General features: G+C 33.4%; 2 protein-coding genes across 2 annotated transcripts; both read right to left on the reverse strand.

Moving 5' to 3' along the window:
* Positions 1-290: 290 nt before the first annotated feature.
* LOC25491131 (importin subunit beta-1) lies at positions 291-5,321 on the reverse strand (the record flags this gene model as incomplete). The annotated part of the gene is made up of 3 exons (XM_039832094.1): positions 291-1,564; positions 1,656-4,076; positions 5,203-5,321. Coding segments are annotated over 3 exons (2,739 nt in total), but the record flags the coding sequence as incomplete, so codon positions are not given.
* Positions 5,322-11,184: 5,863 nt separating this feature from the next.
* On the reverse strand, positions 11,185-12,156 carry LOC25491132 (uncharacterized). The gene is made up of 3 exons (XM_013605977.3): positions 11,996-12,156; positions 11,844-11,902; positions 11,185-11,521 (listed from the first exon to the last, which is right to left on the reverse strand). The coding sequence occupies exons 1-3, from the start codon at positions 12,063-12,065 to the stop codon at positions 11,411-11,413; spliced, it is 240 nt and encodes a 79-aa protein (XP_013461431.1). The 5' UTR covers positions 12,066-12,156; the 3' UTR covers positions 11,185-11,410.
* Between the last annotated feature and the right edge of the window lie 2,392 nt (positions 12,157-14,548).

Raw genomic sequence — 14,548 nt, forward strand, 5'->3', positions numbered from 1 at the left:
GAGGCTACGTGACTAATTTGATTATCCAATCTAAAAAATAAGTTAATTGTCATTATCCAATCTATATTTTCAACTAGATCACACAGATTTTGGATTTGGATCTTTTCCAATTTGCTTCCAGTAACGCATTTTTTTTATGATAATAGTAAATAGAAACGTATGAATTACTAATGAATTTCGTTTCATATTTTATTGGTACATTATCTGACTTTGTAACATTCCAGTTCAGTTCATAACATTAAAGCATGTGCAAATCAACATTTAAATTCAAGAAAATGAAAACAGGATAGTATCCAAACGAAAACTGTAAACAAAAAATTAACCAACTTTATTTTATCCCAAATCTCAAAAAAACAATACCACCAAACCATAATAAGGTATACAGGACACATGGAAAAATGCCCTTGCAAACCAAAATTCACGGACTTTTATTGAACAAAAGTAAAGATATCAAGTACAACCCAGACGAATGCCTTCCAACAAGAGAAACAGCAATCCACCATCAAAATATACGACCAGCTTTTGTACCAATCCACAGGAATAAAATGATTTTGACCTCAGAAACCGACTGACATCAAAACAGAGATGCATAATACAAGTAGGAAGTAACTTTTCCCATCCAGGGTCAACAATCACAAATGACTCCGAGAATAGAAAAACAATTATATGTAGAAAAACTGAGCTGATGAAAAAAAAATGACTCAGAAAGGAAGAGAATAAACTCCGACCCTGGGTCTGAGAATATCTAGAAACAAATAACTTGGGTGGTGATGATGAAAGCCAGTTCAACCCTGGGAGTTCATCTATTCCAATAACCCACAACCAGACCAGGAACCATTTTTAGCATAGAACGGGCTTATCTTAACTTCAAACTCAGCATCCGGGGTAGAGTAGTTTCTCAGTCATGAATCAGTTACCTCCCCACAGTGGCTCAAGCATTCAATTTACACTCCTCATGAAGAGCTAAACCCACATTTGTAATCGCGCCACCAACTTCTTACAGGACTTAACGGTGCTCATGCAAAAGTCAGTGATGCATACTTCAACGCACTGGACTTAATGGTGCTCATGCAAAGGTCAGTAACACATTGGACATGATGCATGAGTTAGCGACAACTTGAAGACCCTCCAACAGATACCTTCCGTTGTCTGACCGTGGAGACAATTTGACACATGCAACCCCACGACACACCCAAATGCATGCAAGTGGTTTATGACAAAGGATATGCCAACTGAGATGAACCTCAAACAGTTAGATACCTTCCGTTGTCTGACCATGGAGACAATTTGACACATGCAACCCCACGACACACCCAAATGCATGCAAGTAGTTTATGACACATGATATGCTAACTGAGATGAACCTCAAACAGATATAACGCGATTGATAGCCAACTTGGCCCATTCAGCAGATTCTTTAATCAAACAATCGTCTGAGGTCAAACATTCATTTAAAAATTCCTTGCTTGACAAAGACTGTTGAATTAAAGAACCGACAGTGCTTCCAAGTGTATCAGTTAGATCTCCAAGGACTCCAATAGCTGTTTTCATAACAACATCATCCCTGCAGTAAGAAAAGTCAATGAAGTCACTAAAACAATTAATATATAACAAAGAAAAAATAAATTGGAAAATTAACTCTTTTGCTTTCTCACATGTCTTTTTCCATGTATATGCTATCCAAGAACTGCAGGATGTGGGGTGCATAAGGAATCAAGAGCTGAGTTTTAGATGAATTCTTAAACCCTTGGAAGATCCCAGAATATGCCTCTAATATCCCATTTCTCAAAGAGTTGATGTAATCAATCATTTCCAAGTCAAAGCCTGACGTGTGGGCGGCTATCTCTGCAGCAATTTGTAGTGTGTTCATGGAATACATTAAGTACTTATCGAAGTTGTCTCCTATAGCTAGTGCTATATCACCAATGCATGAAAACAAGGGGGGCTTCACAGAACGGTGCAAGTTATCACTTGACAAATTTTTGAGAAGCTGTGTCATAATCCCATCACAGCAAGGCAGTATTTTATCCTCCAATGCCCTGCATATGTCGCCTACTACACCAACAGTTACGGCACAAACTTGGTACTCCTCAAAATTCTGAAGGTCAATCTCCAGAAACTTGTAAAATTCCGGCAGGTATTTAGCAAAATCAGGGCCTATCGCATAGGCAAGGGCTCCAATAGCTAGCATGGCCTCCTCATGGGCAGTGGCATTTCTACAAGCAAAGACCCAGATGAATAGTCCCATTATCTGATCAGCATACTGCAAGAAAACATATTTGGTAGGTTCTGAAGACCCTAGCTTTTGAATAATTACAGTCAAGCACCCACAAAGAAGGCCTATAAGTTCACTATGTTTATCTCTTTCATCAGATGAAAGATTTTGTACTTCAAGACATTTGTGCAGCTCCATCATGATGACAGAAACTAGTTGTAATACCAAAGGAGCTGTTTCATCTGTTGAACATCTTACTACTTCGTTCAATGTTTCATATGCTGAAGCTCTTAACCTTGATTCCGTAGCATCCTCTCTGAGGGTAACAGTGAGAAGGGCTTGAACAATGTCCTTGAAAAAGGGAGTTATCGGAGATGTTAGTCCCACATCCTCATAACCCTGTGCTAGAAAATACAGAGCTCCACAGGCTTTCTCAGCAACATTAGGGACATCCTTCATGCTCTGAAGGAGAATTGTAATGATTTGTTGGGCATTTTCCTCATTAATGATAGTTGTGCCAACAATTGAACTGTGAAGAAATTCAAACATTCGTCCCAAAGTCCAAGCAGTGGTGCCTCTAACATGATTGCTTGGATCCTTCACTAGAGCATTGAGCATAAATGGTAGAGCATGATTAATGAGAGGTGCTAATTTGTCTGGGGAAGGCCCCTCCAAGATAGAGCCAAATGCATTGGTGGCTGCCTCCCTCTGTCTCCAATCTGGTTTGGTAATATTCTCCTCAATGAAGGGAATTACTAGTGGCACAATATCGTCTCTGCTAGTAAGAGCAACTAAACCAAGGCATGTACTGCCCGCCATTGCAATATTCCATGTATCTTCATCCAGATCTTGATCTTCTTCTTGTTTAAGTAATGTTTCCAACAGCAGAGGGATGAGTGCAGGAAGGGCTTGCTTAATGAAGTAAAAACAATGTATATCAGAGTCCCCACTGGTATCCCCCACATGATTTTCCAAGATATCAGTCTCCTCATCACAAATCGTACTCCAGAATTCAATGGCTTGGAGAGCAACAGGCTCCTGATCGCTCCTAATAGCATTTGATGTGAGGTTATATATAACCTGGATGTGCGGTTCCAATTTTACATAATACATAGCAGCAATTGAGACCAAGCATTCAAAAGCCGCCTGCCGTATCTTCACTTCGGGAGACATAGTTGTCTCACACACAACTGTCATGATACATTCACACTCCTCTTTATTGCTAAAATTAGCATGTGCAAATCCAAGAGCATTATATAATGCCCCAGTAGCAGCAAGTCTGACATCATTACTTTCAGATGAGTTCATACCTTGAACTACAGCAGTAAGAATTTTATCTACTTGGTCTTTATCAACAACCTCGTGAGAGACTTCCTCACACAAATACCCCAGAGTTTCCAAAGTTGCTTGCTTGACATGAGCTGGAACTTGGTGAATATTTGATAATAGTGATCCTATCAGCTCAGGCCACTGTTTCTGAGGAAGCTCAATTCCAGCAATTTTAGCAACAACTTGAGTTGCGGTAGACCGAGCATCAAGTACAAGAGAGGAGAGTGTTTGGAGCAAGCATGCCTTAACCTGGGCCTTTGCTGCAGTGTCCAATGACAACCATCTTTGAACCAATTCCCACTTTCTGTTTTCATCCTTGGCGTCCAATGCATTTTTAAGTATTAAACCTGCCAACTTTCGGCTATCAACTGGTTTATCTTCACTTGCTAACTCTCCAGAAAGAGAGACCAAGAAACCAGGAAGGTTTTGCTCCTGAAATTGCTGCAGATTTTCTTCAGCATGCTTACGTATAGTCCCATCAATGGATTGAGCATTCAAAAGTGCTTGAGTAACTTCCATCACTATGCTATACCTAAGGGCACAAAACAATCAGCTTAATATTCCACTTTAAAGTAAAAAAAAAAAAAAAAAAGAATAAAAAAAAAAAGCAGCAAGATAATGAGTCTATTGAAGAGGCAATTATTTTATTAGTAAATAACAGATTTAGAGATTAACCAATTGGCCAGAAAGTTGACAGAAACAAAGCAATATATAAAGATGGCTGCCATGCAGCAATATACTAGGATTTGACTTAAATGAACCGGCGGCGTAAACAAATTTTACACTATCAATAAATCATAATCGTCAAATCATTCAAAACATTTGACTTTATCCTAACTAAATCTAAAATGACATATATGGATGATTGCAATGAGCCGACAGTGTATGAAAATTAAACTCGTGATAAATTAAGCAGAAAAATGAAACGAAAAGACCGTCATATGACTGTGGTACGAACCGAACCAGGAAAAAGATGAACTGCAAATATTATATACAAGTTAAAATTGAATTTCTCAAAGTATAACAAACAAGAATGTTATTTAATGGCAGATAGTTCATATGTGTCAAAGATTACTCGAGTTTTTCCCTATTGATAACACCTATTAACAATAAATTAGAAAACCAAGCAAATTGGTAGTTAAGCATGCAGGATATAAAATTAGAATACAGACTTGACTGTATAAACTGTGTGTTAATCACGGTTTTCTAAATGAGGGAATTCGCTTTCTTTTCAGTTTCAACAAAGAAAATTATTTATTTTGACCGTACATAAACTATTTCTATTCCTAGGTCAGTAGGTTGCTTTCTCTCCCTATTTTGTTTAACACCTATTGTTTACTTCACTGATTCAAAGCAAAAGCTTTGAAAATCATCAACGTAAATGGATTATAAATCATCAGAAAAATGAAAACTTAACATCGAAGTGAATGAATGGAATCAAACAAACCGATTATAAATCAATCGAACTCAATACAGAAAAAATTCAAATCGACCATAATGGAAACAAAGAATAAACTAACGTATTGAAGCACCGTTGAATGAAAAACTAAACCGCATAATTAAAACTTCATTATAAAAAAATAGAAACAACATAAAAATAAAATTTGACGTGAAGAACGAAAACGGGAAGAGTGTATTGGAATAACGAACGACGGTACCTGAAATTAGGGCTGAAATCGTAGAAGAGATCGCAGCTAAGGAAGGAGTGAGCGAGTGAGTGAGAAGCAAAGAGAGTGGCACAATTGTAACACCGGTTACAATCGCAAGCTTTGGGTACGAGTTAAAAAAAACAGCCAATAATAGTAAATAAATAGTAATCTTATGCCGATTAGGGTTGGAAATAGGTTGGACCGAAAAGATCCGACTTGGTCAAAAACTTCACGACCTGACCCATCGGTTAATCTAAGTAAAGATGAAATATTTGTTTGTGTTAACCTCGGGTAATAAGGAAAAGAGATCTTCTGATTCGAGACTTGACCCGTAAATATTATTTTTTTTTCCTTTTATGACCATAAATACTATATATTCTGTCACAATAAAATTTTGTATTATAATAAATAATTTAATTATTTAATAGACTAACTGAATAATAAATAAAAAAATTTAATCAGTATATTTTATCGGTTTACAATTATTTTACAAATGCATTTAATAATTTGTTGCCACGCCAACTAATCTATACTATATATAAACAAAACTACCCACTTCATCACTTTTGGACTAGATTTTTCTTTCCAAAAATACTCTCAAATTTCAATACAAATAACACATGTAACAAATAGATAAAAATAAATTTAAATATTAAAACAAACACGGTATGAATATATATATTTTTTTCCTTTATTATTTAAAAAGTGTAACAAACTAGATAAATATATTTATATTTACTTTTTCATCATTTCAATTATACCCTTAAACAACTTTTTTCTATAATAAAATTGTTGTTCGTGTCATTATTATTTTTTTATTTTTATATTGTGTTATTGTCGATGTCGTTGAAATAGATAATCGTGATTAGTTTGTTTTTTTATAACTTGAAAACAACGAAAATTTATATATTTTTTAGTTTTAATCAAAATCAAAATTTCATAAAAAAATAAACACCGTTCAAAATTTTCAAACGTTAGCGCAATAAAAAGAGCAGAGTGCCCCGTCTTTCGCTAGTGAATATAAAAACACCTGAGTTGTCATATTCGTTGATTGATTCGTCCTTGTGAGCTCATCTCAGTTGGTTTGGACAATGCATAATATATGCAAGGTCCGGGGTTCAAACCCTAGCCACCACCAAAAAAAGATGAATATTCATTGATTGATTTCGTAACACATCATTAAATGTATGTGTAAAATAAATGTACAATGACTGAACATACTAATTACACTCATAAAACGATGAGATTAAAATCTATTTATATATTTTACATGTTATTTTAGTGAATATCATATTTTTATTACAATTTTAATTCATAATAATATATTTAAATATTCCCTAACAAAATAATATATCTAAATATGTTAAAAATTGAAGCATGCGCGTCAACTCCTTATTCCCTGTCTTTTTGTTGACTCGGAGATTGTGCTTAGTTTTGTCAACAATGACTTTTGTGCTACTGCTTCTCTTAGTCATCTTCTTAATGAAGTGATTCACCTTCTTCGTGATCCGGACTTGCATGTACCTCTCCATCATATCATATTTACATAAAAGTCAACAGTTGTGTCGATCTCCTTGCCAACTTGGGTCATGGTGGTAGTTTCACTTGAAATATTTTGGATCATTCTCGATCCTCTAAAGTTGCATTTTTATTTTCATGTTTTAGGATGTTGTACACCCAGACTTGTTCCTTACCTTTTTCTTTAATTTCATAAAATTTTATTGTGTTTTTTTCGTGATTTCATCGTATGAGTGCGACATTGTGTTGTTCGTCGTCTTGTGCGGTATTGTTTGATTTCGCGTCTTGTTGTGATGTTCGTTTGTTCCTATTGAAAGATCAACTTCAATCAATCATTTACAAATTCAATCAATGATTTGAATGTCAATGTTGCAGATCCAAAAACATTGGTATTATGGTGGTTTTGATTTTATCGTATTATTTGTAGGCATTTTGTTGTTGCATGCTATTAACATTGGTGATGTGAGTTTGTTCGTAGTTTCACCCTTTATATTTTTAGCGATATTAATGATGTTATTATCTCTGATGTATTCTATCAATTTGAATGAATGAATATCGTTTTGCTTTTGTAAAAATAATGTTATTCAGAGAGTATATCTCCTTATACCAAAACAATTATAGCACTTATTTATACCCTTTATAGCACGATAAAAACTCCTACTTCATCCATTTTTAAAGTCTCGTTTTAGAATAGGAACATCAAATTAAGGAAGTGAATTTTTGAGTTTTTTTCCTATTATATCCTCATTTTAATCTAGCAATAAATTCATATATTTTTGCACACGCATTCACTCATAACAAACAATTGCTAGTTATTTTCCCTCTCCCACAAATTCCTATTTTTTTGCACACTTTATTTCTTTTTTATAACAAACAATTGTCAATTGTCTAAATATTATACACATATTTTTAATAATAGTAAAGCAAAATAAAATTTATTTCACATTAATCAAAAATCATAATTTGTTTAAAGTCTGATATAACAAAAAACAAAATTTCTTTTAAAAGAGTAAATAAAAGTAATTAAGAAATAGTATAATTGATAAATTAGACACTTAATCTATTAAAATGAAAGTTAAATAAAAAAGCTTAATTTGAACTCAAATAACACTTAAATAGAAATGGAGGGAAAATATTGTGAACAGGTGACCTATTACAGCGCTTTTTGTGTGTTATCAAAAGTTTACATTTCGTAGCTTCTTTCCTACCAAGAGCAGTCGTAGGTTTGTGATGATTATTGGATTACATTTAATAGCGACCATATGACTGTGCTATCAAAAGCAGTACTTACCATAGCTCCTCCTAGAATAATCGTTGTAAAACATGCTTTTTTGAATTATTTGAACTTTATCATAACTGTTGTGAATTGGGTCTCAAATTTCAAACCTCACATCAATGAAATTTAGATTCGTGGAGCAAGTATCAATGGCAACCAACAACCAAAAGTAAATCACAAGCAACAACAACAATATAGACCTAGTCCATAAACCAAGTGCATAGCAAAACCACAATCTAACCAAAGGATAAACAAGATAAAGAAAGTAGAGAAAAAAATAACAACACCAATAAATGTTCACCCAGTTTGGTCCAACAATGACCTACTCTGGAGGAGAGATTGATGTCTCCAATCCACTATAATGAGTTCTTACAAAGAGATACAAAATGGGTTACAAGAAATTAGCTTAGACAAGCTCACAAAAAACAACCCTAATTTCTACCCATTTTCCCAATCTCACCAATGAACAAGACACTCATGAATTTTCACTCTCCCAAGGTGTTTACAATTATTTCCCAACTCTAGAATCTAACCGCTAAAAGAGAACCAACCCTTAGCTTTGATTTCATAAAGATCTTCTCTTTTGGTTTCATAAGACTCACTCAAGTTGCTCACAAATGAGTCTCCACTCATGTGTTTCCCAACCCCATGAATCTTCCCAAAAGGCACCAACCCTTTTCCCAAGAGCCCCCTCTTTTGGTTCTCTAAGATTCACATCTTGAAGCTTTGAACCTCACCCAAAGACCCTCAACCTTTAGTATCTAAAAACCTAAAAGTTATCTCCTTTGGTTTCCATGAGATTCACCAAGCTTTTTTCACCAAAATGGGTCATAGAGTGCTTAAATAGTGTGATAGATCTGTCAAAATCGCGTCGCGCCAGCCAAAATCGTGCCACGGTTCATTGTGTACGACCCAAGGTACAACGTCCTTATCTAGAAATCGTGTCACACTGCACAAAATCGTGCCACGATTTGCTTCAGCAGAAACCATCCATTCTGCCAGCAAAATCGCGCCACGCCTCTGAAAATCGCGCCACGATTTTCAGCTTTCACAGCATCACAATTTTGAGTCATTTCTCAACAATAACAATCAAACACTTTACTATATCAATAACTGATTTAAATGAATAAATAAAAAATAACTTAAAAATTCATTAATAGTCCAATACGATATTGCATAGACACATTCGAGAGATGTGTACCACCAAATATTGATCACGAAATAACTCAAACAATGAAATGCAACTCTAATCCAATCGTAGATATGGAAATGACAATCTTAATCGATTATTTCTTTATCAACTTTCGAACTGATTTCTCTTTACATAATTTCTTTCAGTTTTCAAAATCATTTTGGATAAAAAGTATCATATAATCTTAGACTAATTTCAGAAACTTCAAATGTTGATGTGAAGTAGAAGCTAGAAAAATAGAAACAACCAATAAGATTAATTAGAGAGTGGGCAAACAAGATAAGTTGGTTTACATTTACTAAATTATATAAAAAGAAACACAAAAATGGCTTCAAAAAAGACTAGTTTAATTGAAAAAAATAAGATCTCATAGCTAATGGTATCTCGTGATTCCAAAAATGGTTAAGCTTTAACACCTTGAGTCCTTTTATTCCTTCAAATGATAAAAATTATTATAATTTGAAGTCACCTTTTAACACTAAAATCTGAAGGTTTGGAATATACAATTGAAAAAGATAATAATCTTTGTTTGCATAACCATTGTAGTAGAACGAGGTTACCCCAAAACAATCCTTTATAATATCTTTCTCACTCAGGATGATGGGTTTTTGGTCAACATTTTCATAAATTTTTTTATGATTTTTCTTGAATTTCTTTGATATCCACAAGCATATCATGTCATGCATCTTCAAATGTTTTAGTGTTTCCTCAACGATTCTTTACCAACCACAAATCAACAATCCATAATCTAAGAGCTTGGTTATGCTTGCTTCAATGCAATCCTTGATTTTTTTAGGGTACCCTCTATGATTTTTTTTGGATGGCTAGTGGTTCACTTATGCCCAGAAATAGCTCCGAAACTAGCTTTGGTTGACCTTTGAATGGTCTGATTAGGCAGTTCACAACCCACCTAGATAATTGCCTCGTTTAGTATAATATAAGCCAATTGCAGAATTTATATTAAAAAGCTTAGTCTATTTTCTTTTTGGATAATTATGGGTTGACAACCTTTTTTCCTCACGTCACTCATATATCATTCTATGTGGCATTTTTTATTTTTTACTTCTCTTCCCTTTTATCCTCTCTCCACATGGGGGTGCAGAATGGAGAGTGTGCCATATAGGGTGATCAATGTATCGTTACTCTTTCTTTTTCATGTAAGTGACGACTTTTGAAGAATAAGCTTCTCTTTTCTAAAAAATAGTAGATAATGAATAAGTTATATTTTTGATGGGATATAGTGAATAAGTTAAATGATATAAATTGGATGAATTAATAGCAGATAAGACAAGGTAATTTATAGTCGATAGCGAATAAACTAACAAATAATTGATAGCAAATAGACAGATTATAAGATTGGTTAGATAGTTGAATGAAGAGGTTCATAAGTTGAGTGATTAGAAGGTTGACCCACATCCTGGTGGTTTTAGGGGGCGGTGGCTGGAAATGGTTACCTTAAGGTGAAGAAAGGTTTGAAGAAATTGGTGAAGGAACAATGATTTTTTTTAAGGAACAATGATATCACCAATGTTTCTCACCACATTCAAACATAATATTAACAACACCGATATATTTTTTTAAGGACAAAACTTAGGTGCTTCTTCAAAGTTTGTTGTAACAAAGAATGCGTTAAATATTTTGAGGGAGAACTCACACGCTACACACACTAAATATTGAAAAACAATGAATTGTATTTTAGAAGATTTATTTACATTTTGATAAGGACAATGCATAATATATGTAAGATTTGAGGTTAAAAATTGGAAAATAAAATGATGCACTGAAGTCAGCACTCAGTACCAAAAAGGGAATATGTATTAACTAATTTATGTGGCTATTTATTTCTGCAGTCTCTGATCTCCTTTCGTGGGATAATCTCAATGACTACATGTTATGTTACTATAAAATACCAATGAATTTTATTATTTTGATTAGATCAAGTTTTATTCCAAGTAATAAGAAAGTCCAATGGTAGACTTTATCCTCAATTTTCTTGCAATATATATAATGGTCTAATTGTCCATACTTTATTTATTTAATACCTCATAAGTTACAATACACACAAGTAGTGGCTCCGGTGAAGAAACTAACTCGATTGTCTATATAATAATCATACCATGTCTCCTCTTACATGAACAAAACATTTTGAGGGGAAAGACATAATATTATACTAGTATATAGTTTTATTATATTATTATATGAATATGATTAGTAATTAGTTGTTAAGGTGTTTAACGACCCTTGCCAGGTTTCTTTGAATGCTTTGGGTTGGGTCCTGCTTCATCATAATCCAACACAAAAGCATGAGACAATAGCTTCCTCGAGTTCATCTTTATATCATCCTTCATTCAATACCAAAGTACTTGTTAGTTAAAAAAAAAAATTAAGATCTAATCATCAAATACTAAGTTGAAATAAATCAAAAAAAGATTACAAATTTTTTTATAGGACAATTTTTAATTTATTTGTAAACATTATTGTTGGAATTATATGGGATATATCACATTAGTAAATCTAAGCAAATATTAGCATTTGCTTCAATGTAGCTCCATCTATATTCATCATTATTTTTTATTTTTTATGTTGATCTTAAGTATTTTGGCCTTCAATTAGCTTCATTAATGTTTACCATTTAAAACTAAATAAAAAAAGATAGTAAGGTACCTTGTAAAGAAAGTTATTAGTAGTAGGATGCATATTTTCTCTGAATCCTTCAGCCAATCCTAAAAGAGCAAAAAAAAAAAAAAAAATGTTACACGAGTTGAATTAATCTCTACAAAACTTAAACCACTTATATCAAGTAAAAATTTGTTTACCTGAAGATAAAGGAAAATGAATGAAAACCAAGAGGATGACTAAAAGGAAAGTCTTGATTTTGTGTTCCATGGCAAGTATATGCAATGAAGAGTTATGTGTATTTTTGTTCCTCTCTTTATGAGAAGCTAAAATGAATATAAATGACTTGGCAGGAAAATGAATGTAGGGGCACCCCTTTTTAAACTTGGCTAATAGATTAGAGAGAGTGCCCTTGTCATGGTGCACCCCACCCAATAACAACAGAGTGATGATGAAATGCAATAACTTGTCACAACACTTGGGTAAGTCAACTATACTATTCTATATATGGACTATATGATAATTGCATTAAGAAAAAGATAAACAATTCAATATTTTAATTTGCATGTGCACATTACTAATATTTCCCCTGCATGGCTCAAAATTAGATAGACATTACATCTTGTGTTTTCTGTCCACCTTTTAGTAAGTCAACTTTTGTTTTCTACTTTCTAAGTAAGTTGCAACATTGCCATATAGTTTATTTTATATTCTTATATGCTTGTCAATTTTTAATCATATGTTAATAATATATATGGTTCATATTCTAATAAGGTCAATCTCAATTAACTTCAATATGGAAAATCAACCACATTCACATAGTGGTGAAAGCTGCTAAATCCTTCTCGTAGTTTTGAAAATTTTCCGTGGTACCAATCACCACTTAAAAATGAAATGATGCTTTTGATCCTCATATTTAGGCTTTCATCACTTTTTTTAGTCAATGGATGGAGACAGGCATGTAGAGTGGGCTACAGAAGAAGAGAATTGAATGTGGAATGCCCTTAGTGGGTGCACTAGCAATAAGGAGAGGGAAACATCATTACTAATTTAACCCTAAATTAAAATAGATACTACCTCCGTCCTTAATTATAAGACCTTTTGAAGAAAAAAAATTATCCCTTTTTATAAGACATCTTTTCTATTTCCAACTACATTAATTATTTCTTTACATACATGCCCCTATTTATTATACACTTTTTTCTTGAATCAACAATAAATAGCATATGGAAAACATAAACTAACTCTCTCTCTTAAGGATAAAACTGTAAAAACAATAGTACTTACAAACAACTTTAATATAAATATCCACTTTCTTAATTTCCGTAATTTTAGCAAAAGGGTCTTATATATTGGGACGAAGGTAGTAAATATTAACTTAATCACCCTTTTGGAGACCATAATGTATGTTGGCAATAATGAGTCTAACTAATAGACTAATATAAACTGCTTTATTCCTGCTTCTGGTAATTAATGGTATTTTGGCAGTAGTGAACAAAAAAAGGCTAGTAGGCCTAAAATATTTTCGACAACCATATGTGCTACCATCCTAAAACTATCAGTCTATCATAGATACTTTCCAACAAAAAGTTTATTTGGTGTTAGTATTTCATTTTTCATATGATAAAGATTTTTACAGGCACATGGTTTTTATTAAAAATCCTACACTAGATTAGATGGGATATGGTATAATTCACCTAACAAAACGAATTTATAAAAGTTGAGTTAGGTCCAACCTAAATTTTAAAATGGCATCACATCGTATCTAAATTTATTGAGTATGTGTTTGGTTTAGTGTTACAGAGATACAGTGGCGTATCCAGGACCCTGGATTAGAGGGTGCAAAATTTTTAACACAATTAATATATATATATATATACACACTTTTTTTAGCCAAATAATTAAACTCAAATGATTAATGTGTTTCATACAAGAACGAACCGTTCGAAAGAATCCAAGTTCGATTATATATGAAACACGATTTTTTATTAGACTTTATTTACCTCATGACTGAACATCAGATCACTAGAGTCTCCTTCCCTATGAACCAAAGGGTTAACACTAAAGATACCCTAGTTAATACTACTAACTTGTCTTAAAATATGAAATGTCAAATTTGATACACATACAAACAAAAGATAATTTGGTAATATTAACACATAAAATAGACACATTAATTACACTGACAACTTTTCTTAAGAAGTGTGAAAATGCAAAAGGTGCTTAAATATAGGGATGGTGGGAGTAAATTATCAATGTTACCATTATTTAATTTGATACACCATTAAAAAAATGGAATATAATATATCAATAACAATGCGACACTACAATTCATTGTCAGCTGCAAATGAAATTGAACTGCATAACTTTTAAGAATGCTAATGGGTTAGAGTAAGAATGTCATAGAACCATTGAACTAATAGCAAATGTGAGTGGGTTCATCATTCGGTGCAAAGAAATTAATTCAGAGGGTTCATAGCTAAAATTTTATGAGAAGGTAGGTGCAAATTTTTTGATGTCAGGGTATGCAAGTGCATCCCCTCAATTCAATGTGGCTCCGCCACTGCAGAGATACTCACATTTGCAGTGTAACTTTTGTAAAACGAAATTGTAATCGACGTGAAAGCTACAATTGTTAGCTTCGTTTCAACGCGTGGTGGTGGTGGTGGGTGATCCCACAAACAAATACACGTTGAGTCATCGGCTATCAGGCCACTCAAGTCTGAAGTCACACTCGATATGTTTAGTCTAAA

Source organism: Medicago truncatula, chromosome 3, assembly GCF_003473485.1.
Source record: "Medicago truncatula cultivar Jemalong A17 chromosome 3, MtrunA17r5.0-ANR, whole genome shotgun sequence".
Taxonomy (NCBI): Eukaryota; Viridiplantae; Streptophyta; class Magnoliopsida; order Fabales; family Fabaceae; genus Medicago; species Medicago truncatula.